Genomic DNA, 11,146 nt, shown 5'->3' on the forward strand with positions numbered 1-11,146 from the left:
CCATAGCTCACCATCACTGTGACTTGAACCTGCAACCCTGCAAGGTCCCGGATGTTTTCATTCTCCAAACACACTCTCTAACCAATTGAGCTACAGCACCACACACACACATACACACACACACACACACACACACACACACACACACACACACACACACACACCCCTCCTCCTCCTGTATTGCTTCCATCTAAACGGACACGCTACCCCTTCAGTGGGGACAAAGACAAAGTCACAAAAAAAGTTTTCCCATGCATATCGATGCATTTATGTTCGGCATAGCCTCCTTTGCTTCGAAAGTACTTCTTACAGGTCTGGCCTTCAATGGCTCCATTTTGCTCATGTATAGGTTTTTCTCTTTCAGCAATGAATTTGTGTCTCTTCAAGTCACTAATTCGTCTGGAACCTCTGAGACATTCAGGGTAGACAACAGTTTGTAAATCAACATTGCCAGATGACACTTGACTAGACTCCAGGCAGAACCACTCAAAGAAGCACATCTTGGGAATTTGATGGTTGGGCATTTGAGCCAAATGCCCTAACCATTGCATACGTCGTCTTAAAGTTTGATGCTATAGTGTCAGGATCTCCCCATCTTTATCTTATTGTTTTATTTGAGATATGATTTTCCCACTGTGTTGTGATAGAGATTCCAAGGCACGACCAAAGACATCTATTATGAAAGAGTTCAATTCTAAAGACGTTTCTTCAAAGGGGTCCACGATTCAGAGCTATATAATAGTGTAGAGAGCACACGAGCATCATATACTTTGCGTTTGTCAATGTAGTCAGATTTTTATCTTCAAACACAGCTTTACGTAAAGCTCCAAATGTCTTGGATGCTTTCGTAATTCTGCAATCAACATCCAAGTCTAATTTCTCTAAAGCTTTAATTGTGGATCCAAGATATGTGAAATATTGCACATATTCAATGTCACCATGTTCAGTATGTATGGGACTGCAATCTTTGGAACATGCCTCCATACCTGCAGCCATCACCTTAGTTTTCAAAATGCTCAATGATAAACCAAAATCTTGACTTGTCTTCACATATCCAGTCAACGCTCTCATAGCCCCTGATCTAGTAGTTGACAGCAGGGCAGCATCATCCGCATAGTGACAGTCAGGTAGCAGCATTTCAGTAGAATTGCACGTGTATCTCCGAAATAGTTTTGTGTCATACTTGTAATTGATCATGACACCTACACTAAGATCCTGTACTCTTGTACTCCAGCATTCCATTACAAAACATACGTATAGATTACAAAGCACAGGAGCCATGCAACAGCCTTGCCGTAGTCCGTTATCAACACTGATAGGCTCTAGCAAGGTTCCATTTAGTTTGACTTGAGCCATCATTCCGTCATGGAATGATCTGATGATGTCAATGGTGTGGTATGGAATTCCAAGCTTCTTTAATGTTAACCACATGGCTGAGCGTGGAACAGAGTCATACGCCTTTTTTTAGATCTACAAAACTGAAGAAGGATTTTGCGTTATGTTCCCACAACTTTTCAAGAAGTTAATGGACTGTGAAAATGATACCTGTGCAGCTCCCTGAGCCTCTGAAACCACATTGTGATTCTGGTAGTGCCTCCTCAGCAATATTTTGTAATCCTGTTCGAATGATGGAGGCTACAACTCTTCCAACCATGTCCAGCAGGGCAATGCCTGTCCAATTGTCAAAGCTTGTGGATTGCCTGACTTTGGTATAAGAACGAACACAGCATTTGCCCAATCTTCAGGAACAGATTTCTCTTTCCACACTGAGTAACCTAAATCGAGTAAACGAGTCAAGAAAAAGTCATCAGCACAAGCAACTTTCATCATTTCTGGCAGAATTCCTGAACATCCTGCCAACCCAAAATTTTATACTATTCACTGCCGATTTCAGATCTTCACTAGATGGCAGGTCATCAAATTCAGATCAATATGGTCTCTGTTCAATTTTTTCCAATTCGACAGCGTCAACGCTACTAATGAAATTCAATACTTTTGTAAAATGGTGTCTACACTGCTGCTTCTGTACACTGGTCGTGACACATGGAACACCATCATCATCTGCAGCTATTGCAGTTTTCATTGGAGCAAGGCCACTACGACCACGCTGCATTTCTGTTATGCATTTCCACATCTTTCCATCAAACTTTGGTTTTTGGGGCTCCTCAGCTATTGCTACAAACCATTTGTTCTTTGCTGTTTGAACTGCCAACCATGCCTTTGCACAAGCTTCTGCATACATGTGATGATCCAAAGCATTGCTTGCACCAAGCCATTTGAAGTACAAATTGTTTCCCTTTTGAAGTAAGGGCTCGCGGACTTCCATGTTGTCTCTAAACCAGTCAGGGTGTTTCCTCTGTTCATAACCTAGAACAGATGTGGCTGTCTCAACTAGTGCAGATTTCATTAGTGAACATTTTCCTTCCACAGTCTTAGTGTTTGTCCAGTCTTGGCTGAGTTTAGCACAAACCTGATTTTGGAAATCACCTCTGACTGAATTTTGACCTTTGTCATCTGTTCAACTTGTACGCAGTCTAGAGACTGCAAACTTGTGCAGGTGTTATACTCTTAATCTATAACTACGGGTAGCCTTCCTTTTTGACATTTTGAACTTTATTTGAAGGAGTTGGTGATCAAAGCCACATTCTGCGCCTCGTCTAACTGTTGCATTCAGACATCTCTTTTGATCCATTTGTCTGGTTATTGCAAAATCAATGCAATGCCATTGTTTTGTCCCAGGATGTTGCCAAGTTTGTTTATAGATGTCATGCTTCTGAAACCAAATGTTACAAATTGTTGCTGAATTTAGGGAAAGAAAAAGAGAGCAGATCTTTTCCTGCATCATTTACCTTATCAAGCCCATGAGGGCCCAGTACGCCATCCCACTGATCTAATTCCAAGCATCTGGATCCAACACGTGCATTGAAGTCACCTAATACTAGGTATGGCTCTCTAGATGGCACTTCATTGAGAGCCTGTTGGAGGTTATCGTAGAATGTACTTTTATCAGCTTCACATGCAGAAAATGTTTGTGCATAGCATGAAATAACGCGGATACGATCAGATACTCTCTTGCCTGTAACTAGAAGTGCCTTAACCAATCTTGAACTGCAAACTATCCATTGCTCTCCCCCTAATTTCCAGGCATCTACAGCTGAACCAGAAAGTACCAGTGCAACACCTTCATGTCCAATGTGGTTGATTAGCATCTGGAGTTGGCCTGCCAGCTGTTAAAACAATGCTCTGTTTATCGTGTAAGCCGCACTCCCAAACCACCATGTCTCCTGCAAAGCCCCAACATTAATATTGTATCTGTCTAATTCTCTTACTACAAGATCTATTTTCCTCTCCTCAACAACAGCTGTTTTAGCACTCACACACGCAGTTTCTGGGGCCCGTCAACGTCAACAAGCGACCTAACAGTCCATGAAGCAAAGTACCAAATGGGAATCCTCTTCTGCAACTTTGTCGATGTTTCTTGTGCAGAAAATCAACCTCGAGAAACTTGCAAGTTCTCTGCAGGTAAACAAGTGAGAGACGTCGCAAGTGATGCCATCCTACAACGCCCCGGTCTTGTAGCCATGCTTTTCTCACTTGCTGGTGTGGCGAGTTACTCAAAGGATAGACAAATGATAAGCGATGGAACCATAGAGTATCGGAAAATGGTAGGCAACTACGGAGCAATTCAAACTCTGGGCGCACATGCACACACACACAAACGGATGGAAAAACGAATGGACAGACGAACAGACAGACAGACAGACAGACAGACAGACAGACAGACAGACAGACAGACAGACAGACAGACAGACACACACACACACACACACACACACACACACACGCATGCATGAATGCATGCAAACATGTGCGCACACGCAACAAACACAATACTATCACAAACCCATCATGGCAACCAACCATTAACAACCAGTCTCATCTAAGTAAACCAAAGCAAGCCAGTTTCAATCACAAATCAATCACAAGAAGGCTTGTCTACATCAAGTATCTATTCATGACACAGAAGCAACGTTTGAGTATTGCATGCTGCAAGACTACAGTGTCTATCTGTAAAATACTGTACAAATGGATGTTACAAACTTACGGCACCAAATCATGCACTCCAGAAGACAAATATCATGCTTGTATTGCCTGTACCTACTGCCTACGTATTGATCACAGCGCTCTGACTATATTCCCATCTTTCCTTGCCAGTCAGTCAGTCAACTTCCTCTCTAACAAGACTTACACCCACCTGTACTTGAAAGATACAGTCAGACCTCATTATTCCAACCACATTTATCCCAACCATGTTTAATCCCACTGGTTTGTAGGACTAAGGCAACTGTTGGATTATCGGTAACAAATACACAGTGACCCCTGTAAATTAGCTGGTGTTGGAATAACAAGGTTTGACTGCAGTTGTCAATATTGGAAGTACAAATTTCTGCACGGTTACCCTTCTACCTCTTTACATCAATTTTTAAGCAAGTGAGAACTAAGAATCTCTAGCCACACACTCTAACTCGTTATCAAGGTGGATTGGGAACAGGCACTGCATCTACTAGTAACTGAGAATGACTGCAAACAAGAACACTAGATCATTTGGCACACCATTTTGATTTCATTGAATTTTGCATACTTGCATGCACATGTATAAAAACATAATGCTATTAGGTTCTTCTGCATTGTATCAGAAAGTGTATCAGAAACACAAAAGGCTGCGGTTAACAGTTAGCTATTTCAGTGTACATTTATGGATTAGACAGCAGTTCAGAACCATTTGGTCAAGAGATTACAAGATGCAGTTATAACAGCTCAAATATGATATACAATATTTTGAAAATTAGTGTGGCAATCACATTCACTAGAATCCAACCTACTGTAGCTGTATTTAGCAGTTGCATAATACAAAGAGATCAGTCGCTAAGACAGCCAACCAAACATGTCATCAACATCAAAGAAATACAACTACTTGCAACAATAAAAAGAGTAATGAAAGACAAATAGAGGTATACAGTATATTAACCAAAGCAAAATGCTCCTTGTTCTGCAAGTTAAGGACACATATGCACAAGATAAAAGCAAAATGAGAAGAAACACAAAACGTGTAAAGATAACATAACCACATAAACAGTTGAACAACTAGACAGAGAGGTACATTCATCATGTGGCATCCGGGGTTTCATAGGCGGGGCAGCTCAGTCATTTGGATAGCCGGCTAACGGATACATGTTTTCTTTGTTGTGTCCCTTGTGTTCAATTACATTTATTCTTACCAATCTTTGAGTCTTATGCTACAATTGGCACTGTGAACAGATGGCTTCGAAACCGGTTCTTGGATTCAAGGATTTTGAAAGACTTGCCAGGTCAATTGGTACGTTCAAGGAAGACGCGAGTCAGGATTCGTGTCGGTGTTTCAAGAGTTGGAATACCAATTTGTTCAAGTTCTACCTGGAAGCTGTTACAGATTACAATATCACCAAAGACACTCACAGATGTTTATTTCTGAAATGTCTAGATGGAGGTATACGTATGCGTCTGGAGAACGCGGTACTGCCAAGGGAAATCACAGACTTCGACGTCGAACAACTTATTGAGAAGACTCAGATGTTCTTCCAGCGTAAGTGCAATGCAATTGTAGAACGAGTGAAATTACATAGGCGAATTCAACGGGAAGAAGAGGCTGTACAGGAGTACACCAAAGGATTGAAACGAATCGCAACAAATTGTTCATTCAAGGCAGGAGAATACGAAGACAGATTGAGAGACATTTTTGTGACAGGGTTTAATAATGACTCTATTCTACAAAAGATGTATGAGAAAGAAGACTTACTGACGCAACCATTGGATAAAGTGATTCTCCTGGCTAAGACGTTGGAAGGAGCAAGAGATAGTGTTATGGCAACACGTGAGGCAACGACAGAATCGCAAGGGAAAGTTTGTCATCTACAAGGAAGAAAGTATGTGAAGAGAGGCAAACCTTACAATAAACGTCACCAGGCCGGACGAGGGTTTGTCTGTTTTCAATGCGGAGAAGAAGGACACTACCAATGGGAATGTACGAAGAAGACGGCGAAGAACCAAGAAAAATCATTGGGATTTAGGCGTGGCAGGGTTGCTAAACCAGGAGATGTAATTCAGAGAACAAAGAAGGTACAACAAGCTCGAAACTCCCAGAAGGTAGATTTAGAAGGAAGCTCGTCTCAGGAGGATGAAGAATCAAGTTATTGCATTGACTCTGTTACAAAGAATGTTTACTGTGCAGAAACTGTTCGTGATACATTAAGGAAACTTGAAGTGAAGGTACGAGTGGATGACTGTTTCTTAACTTTTAGAGTTGATACAGGAGTGGACGTTTCCTTGATCGATGAGATAGAGTGGAATAAATTGGGACAGCCCGAGTTAAGTAAAGAGAAAGAGCAGCTACGAAATGCTTCAGGTCGAATCATGAGATTTAAGGGCATGATGACAGGTCAGGTTAGACTTTGCAACAACGTTGCACCTATTCAATTCTACGTGAGACAAGGAAAAGACTCAAACCTGCTGGAAATGGATTGGGTGAAAATGGTTGGGATGGCGACAGTGTGCATTGACTATCTTAAAGCTACGGGAAACCATGGTGGTGTAATGTTGACAGAATCAAGTGAGATTGCAGCACCAGTGGAGAAACTATTACAGCAGTTCTCAGAATTATTTACAGATGAACTGGGTTGCTGCAGTGAGATTGTGGGCATCTCTGTGCGACCAGAGGCGGATATGAAGGTTTCTCCATTCCGGCAACCTCCTATGCATCTTCGGGCACAGATCGAGAAGGAATTGGAAAGGAACGTGAAAAACGGTGTATTAGAACCAGTTAACATCGCTCTATGTGCTTTTCCAACAGTGAGCATTGTTAAACCGAACGGTGATATTAGGATATGCGGTGATTTTAAACCCCTCAATCGGGTTATGGTAGTTGATCAATATCCAATCCCTATACCAACAGAAATGTTTAGTTCCCTAGCTGGGGGTAAAATGTTCTCCAAGATTGATCTGAAAGATGCTTACAACCAGTTACGGGTGGACGAGGAAAGTCAAAAGTGGCTGGTGATTAACACGCACAAAGGACTGTTCAAATATAGACGATTACCGTTTGGAATCAGTTCAGTGCCTGCCATTTTCCAGAGAACAATAGCCAAAGTCTTGGATGGTGAGAGAGGAATTTGCATCTATATGGATGATATTCTTATCTCAGGAAAAGATGAACAAGAACACTTGCAGAATTTGTCCCAAGTATTTCAAAAGTTACAGCAACATGGTTTCCGTATTAGAAGAGACAAATGCTCGTGCTGTCAACCATCTGTGCAATATTTGGGACATATAATTGACAGCTCAGGAATCAGAGTATCAAATGAAAGAGTTAAGGCAATACAATTGATGAAAGCACCTAAAGACTAGTCAGAGTTACGATCATTCTTAGGCATGGTTAATTATTTTGGAAAATTCTTTCCACATATGTCTAGCCATACTCTACCTCTAAATCAACTGCTGAAGAAAGATACAAAATGGAACTGGTCATCAACGCAAGAAAGTGCTTTTCAAAGGGTGAAACAAGAGTTAACATCTCTACCAATACTGGCAAAATATGATATGTCTCTTCCCGTGGGGCTAGCCTGTGACGCAAGTGAAAAGGCTTGAGAGTATGTTTGTTCCAAGTGACAGAAGGGAAAGAGCATCCAGTGGCGTACGCGTCAAAGTCTTTGACAAAAGCTGAACGAAACTATTCTCAGATAGAATTGGAAGCGCTATCCATAATATTTTGGACTAGAAAATTTCGACATTTCCTGCTGGATAGAAAGTTTGTTCTCAGAACTGACCATCGACCATTACTGACAGTTTTGATCCTACCAAACTGACAACTCCTACCCGAACAAGTGGGTGCCGTGCTCGTTGGGCACTCCAGTTATCACAGTATGACTATGAAATTCAATACCGGCAATCAGTTGAACATGGGAATGCAGACTGTCTATCCCGTCTCCCAGTTGGACATGACAAGGATTTTGAACAGACAATGAATACGAAGATCAGTCAGGAAGATATATAGCCGCAATTGAATCTCAATTCATCAAAGATGGACCAATTCTTTTTTATCAACTACAACGATATACAAAGCAGAATCGCACTCTTCAACAAGTTATGAAATTCTTCAATGACGGCTGGCCTTCAACAGTTAAGACCAAAGCTCTTTTGGATTTTGTTGCATGCCAGCATCAGTTGTCAATGTGTGACGGATGCATACTAAAACATGCAGAAGAGCCTAGAATAGTGGTTCCAAAGGCAATAAGGGAGCCGTTACTATCAGAATTGCACAAAGCACATGTTGGTATGGAGAGGATGAAGAAACTTGCACGAAGATTCATATGGTGGCCAGGTATTGATAGAGATATAGAGAGTATGGCCCCAAATTGTGAAAATTGTGCTGTGCATGCTGATAGACCACCAGAAGTACCCTTACATCCATGGGAGCTTCCTGAGTGCCCTTGGGCAAGAATTCACATTGATTTTGCCGGACCATTTTGCAAAAAAATGTGGTTTGTTGTGGTCAATGCGTTCTCAAAATGGCCTGAGGTAATACAGCTACCTGAGGGAGCGACTTCAGCGAGCCAAACCATTACTCAACTTCGTCGCATCTTCGCAAGGTTTGGTATTCCAAAGCAAATCGTGTCAGATAATGGGCCCCAATTCGTGTCGTCAGAATTCAGAACTTTCTGTAAGAAACAGGGTATTCGTCATACCTTAGTACCTCCCTACCATCCCCAAAGCAACGGGCAAGCGGAATATTTTGTTAAAACACTGAAAGGGGCAATCAAGAAAGGCATGGAGAGCGGAAAGGCAAGTTTGGAAGAGGTAGTGACAGACTTTTTGTCAGTCTACAGAAATACCAGCCATAGCACTACAAATGTTTCTCCAGCAAGGCTCCTGATGAATAGGGATCTGCGGTGTCAGCTAGATTTACTAAAGCCGCCACAAAAGTCCTCAGTGTTGACCAAGACTTTGAAGGAAACGGTGAAAAAGGCTCAAGCAAAACAAAAGAGAGGTCACGACCAAACAGCGAGTGAGAGAAATGCAATTAGACCATATGATATGGTGTTGGTACGTCACACAAAGATGCCAAAGTGGAGAAACGCCAGAGTAGTACAAGTATTGGGGGAGAGGTATTATACAGTACAGTATACAGACATGGGAGTAAGACAAAAGGTTCACATGGATTACTTGAGACTGCACCCACGGTCAAATCAACTACCAACCCAGCAGCTAGTACAAGGTGAACCAGATCTAGAGCCTAGAGACGTCGCAGGTAGCAGCAATAGAGACAACAAACGAGAGGATCAATTTAGCAGTGACACAGAGCTTGAGTCCTTAGACAATGATACTGAAGACGAGTTGAGTGCGCCTGAAGTTGCCACAGGAGTAGAGCAGCCAAGAAGGAGTCAGCGTACTACAAAGGCGATACCACCTACAAGATACGGAGAATGGACAGTGTAGAGAGGCTATAGAACTGATATAATCATAGTGCTGTAAAATTTGTGTTTTGCGTAGAAAGGAGGGAGACGATGTGGCATCCGGGGTTTCATAGGCGGGGCAGCTCAGTCATTTGGATAGCCGGCTAATGGATACATGTTTTCTTTGTTGTGTTCCTTGTGTTCAATTACGTTTATTCTTACCAATCTTTGAGTCTTATGCTACACATCATGTCTGAATTGTCTACCATATAAGAAACAACAAATAATCAGTTGACAGAGCCAGCCCATGCAAGTCCTAATGTGACAAAAATGCAATGTTTCCCAAGAACAAAGTTCATACTCACACATATCCAACTTCAAATCCTCTGGCATCTTGTTCAAACTCCTCCTCATCATCTTCAGCCCGTTCCTTTTTCTGCTCTCGTGATCCAAAGCATCGCATTCTAAATTTAGCTTCAGGCACAACTTCAATGCTAGCAACAACCAAATCTCCGTCCTTGGAAGCAACAAGATAGCGCTGGTTGACACTTTGGAAAGCAACCATTCCCTACACACAGTCATGTCATTGAGACACATTGAGACTGAAATGATGATGATCCTGAGAAATTAATTTGAGGACAAATGTATAAATCTAATAATTGTATTTTAGTGACATCAAGCACTGCAACTCCTTTGACTCTGTAGTTTGTATCACCAACAATATAAAACACGTTTTTTGACGGATTGAGTGCTAAAACCGCCCTTAATGTGTAAGTAAATGCACCAAGTTGTGATAAAACTACACAAATGTTAAATTTATGCACATTGCTGCTGACATAACACTACTCTGGTTTCAATTTAAACATCAATAAAATTAACGCATTAATCTTCCATTCATGCAGTTGATATTGCAATTACATTACATATAATGTAATCGTTATGTAATGATTACGTACACAAATTGAAACACAATTTCAAATGTGTTCTTCATGTGTACATTTAGTTATATAATATGACATAGATTCAAGGAATTCCTTCCTGCATGGTCACATACATCCTGAAATATTGGTTCCCAGGTTTCTCTCTGTGCCACAGCTTCTGCTCTTCCAATAAGCTCACCAGCTGATGTGACAGACACATACTTTCCTTCCAAAACAAACATTCATACTTAAGTTTAAGCCAAAGTTATTGTAAGAGATTCTCACCAAATCCTGATTTTAGAGCCAACCGTGTTTCACTAATCTTCACAACAGAAAACATTTCTGTAACTTCTGGGCCTTCATCTTTAAGAAAGTGCAGCAGACATATTAAAAGTAAGTGTACACACATTGTGCATTACCTTCACCATGAGCAGGGCCAACAGTAAATCCTCCTGTATCCTAGATACATGATAAGAATGGTCAGTACAACCTAAGGGTTGTTAAATTATCAACAGTTTTTCATGAGTGTACAAATCTCACACTACGGAAGGGGATTAGGACCTCTGTACGCTTATAAAATGTTGACTGGTAGCAAATGACTCATGCTAATTTCTCCGTTTTCCATAGCTGGAATTGCATCATGCATTGTTCCTGTGCCAGTCATCCCTACGTACAGGATTTGCAAACACGTACAACAGCTGCCTATTCCCGTTTTTTGTTGTAACATCCATCCACACCTAC

The 11,146-nt window shown here is 41.4% G+C and overlaps 5 protein-coding genes across 5 annotated transcripts in view; 2 read left to right on the forward strand and 3 right to left on the reverse strand.

The window, feature by feature from the left end:
• Nucleotides 1-708: 708 nt before the first annotated feature.
• Nucleotides 709-1,717, reverse strand: LOC134189930 (uncharacterized). Its single transcript, XM_062658327.1, has one exon. The coding sequence runs from the start codon at nucleotides 1,429-1,431 to the stop codon at nucleotides 709-711; it is 723 nt and encodes a 240-aa protein (XP_062514311.1). The 5' UTR covers nucleotides 1,432-1,717.
• A 210-nt stretch (nucleotides 1,718-1,927) lies between these two features.
• LOC134189931 (uncharacterized) lies at nucleotides 1,928-2,419 on the reverse strand. The gene has a single exon (XM_062658328.1). The coding sequence runs from the start codon at nucleotides 2,405-2,407 to the stop codon at nucleotides 1,928-1,930; it is 480 nt and encodes a 159-aa protein (XP_062514312.1). The 5' UTR covers nucleotides 2,408-2,419.
• A 2,900-nt stretch (nucleotides 2,420-5,319) lies between these two features.
• On the forward strand, nucleotides 5,320-7,440 carry LOC134189933 (uncharacterized protein K02A2.6-like). Its single transcript, XM_062658331.1, has one exon. The coding sequence runs from the start codon at nucleotides 5,320-5,322 to the stop codon at nucleotides 7,438-7,440; it is 2,121 nt and encodes a 706-aa protein (XP_062514315.1).
• A 738-nt stretch (nucleotides 7,441-8,178) lies between these two features.
• On the forward strand, nucleotides 8,179-9,528 carry LOC134189934 (uncharacterized protein K02A2.6-like). Its single transcript, XM_062658332.1, has one exon. It carries the CDS (start codon nucleotides 8,179-8,181, stop codon nucleotides 9,526-9,528), a length of 1,350 nt encoding a protein of 449 aa, XP_062514316.1.
• The window catches only part of LOC134190061 (protein FRG1-like), a 5,653-nt gene continuing 3,936 nt past the window's right edge, over nucleotides 9,430-11,146 (reverse strand). The window contains exons 4-8 of the mRNA XM_062658478.1: nucleotides 10,825-10,864; nucleotides 10,691-10,768; nucleotides 10,540-10,631; nucleotides 9,851-10,053; nucleotides 9,430-9,747 (exon numbers count right to left, since the gene is read on the reverse strand). Coding sequence (XP_062514462.1) covers nucleotides 9,726-9,747; nucleotides 9,851-10,053; nucleotides 10,540-10,631; nucleotides 10,691-10,768; nucleotides 10,825-10,864 — 435 coding nt within the window. The 3' untranslated portion in view covers nucleotides 9,430-9,725. The remainder of the gene's footprint in view (nucleotides 9,748-9,850; nucleotides 10,054-10,539; nucleotides 10,632-10,690; nucleotides 10,769-10,824; nucleotides 10,865-11,146) is intronic.

The sequence above is a fragment of the Corticium candelabrum genome, chromosome 14 (assembly GCF_963422355.1).
Source record: "Corticium candelabrum chromosome 14, ooCorCand1.1, whole genome shotgun sequence".
Classification (NCBI taxonomy): domain Eukaryota; kingdom Metazoa; phylum Porifera; class Homoscleromorpha; order Homosclerophorida; family Plakinidae; genus Corticium; species Corticium candelabrum.

Bases quoted from the DNA above. Each gene is read 5' to 3' on its own strand.
- LOC134189930 (XM_062658327.1), bottom strand. From the start codon at position 1,431: ATGTGGTTAACATTAAAGAAGCTTGGAATTCCATACCACACCATTGAC.
- LOC134189931 (XM_062658328.1), bottom strand. From the start codon at position 2,407: ATGAAATCTGCACTAGTTGAGACAGCCACATCTGTTCTAGGTTATGAA.
- LOC134189933 (XM_062658331.1), top strand. From the start codon at position 5,320: ATGGCTTCGAAACCGGTTCTTGGATTCAAGGATTTTGAAAGACTTGCC.
- LOC134189934 (XM_062658332.1), top strand. From the start codon at position 8,179: ATGAAATTCTTCAATGACGGCTGGCCTTCAACAGTTAAGACCAAAGCT.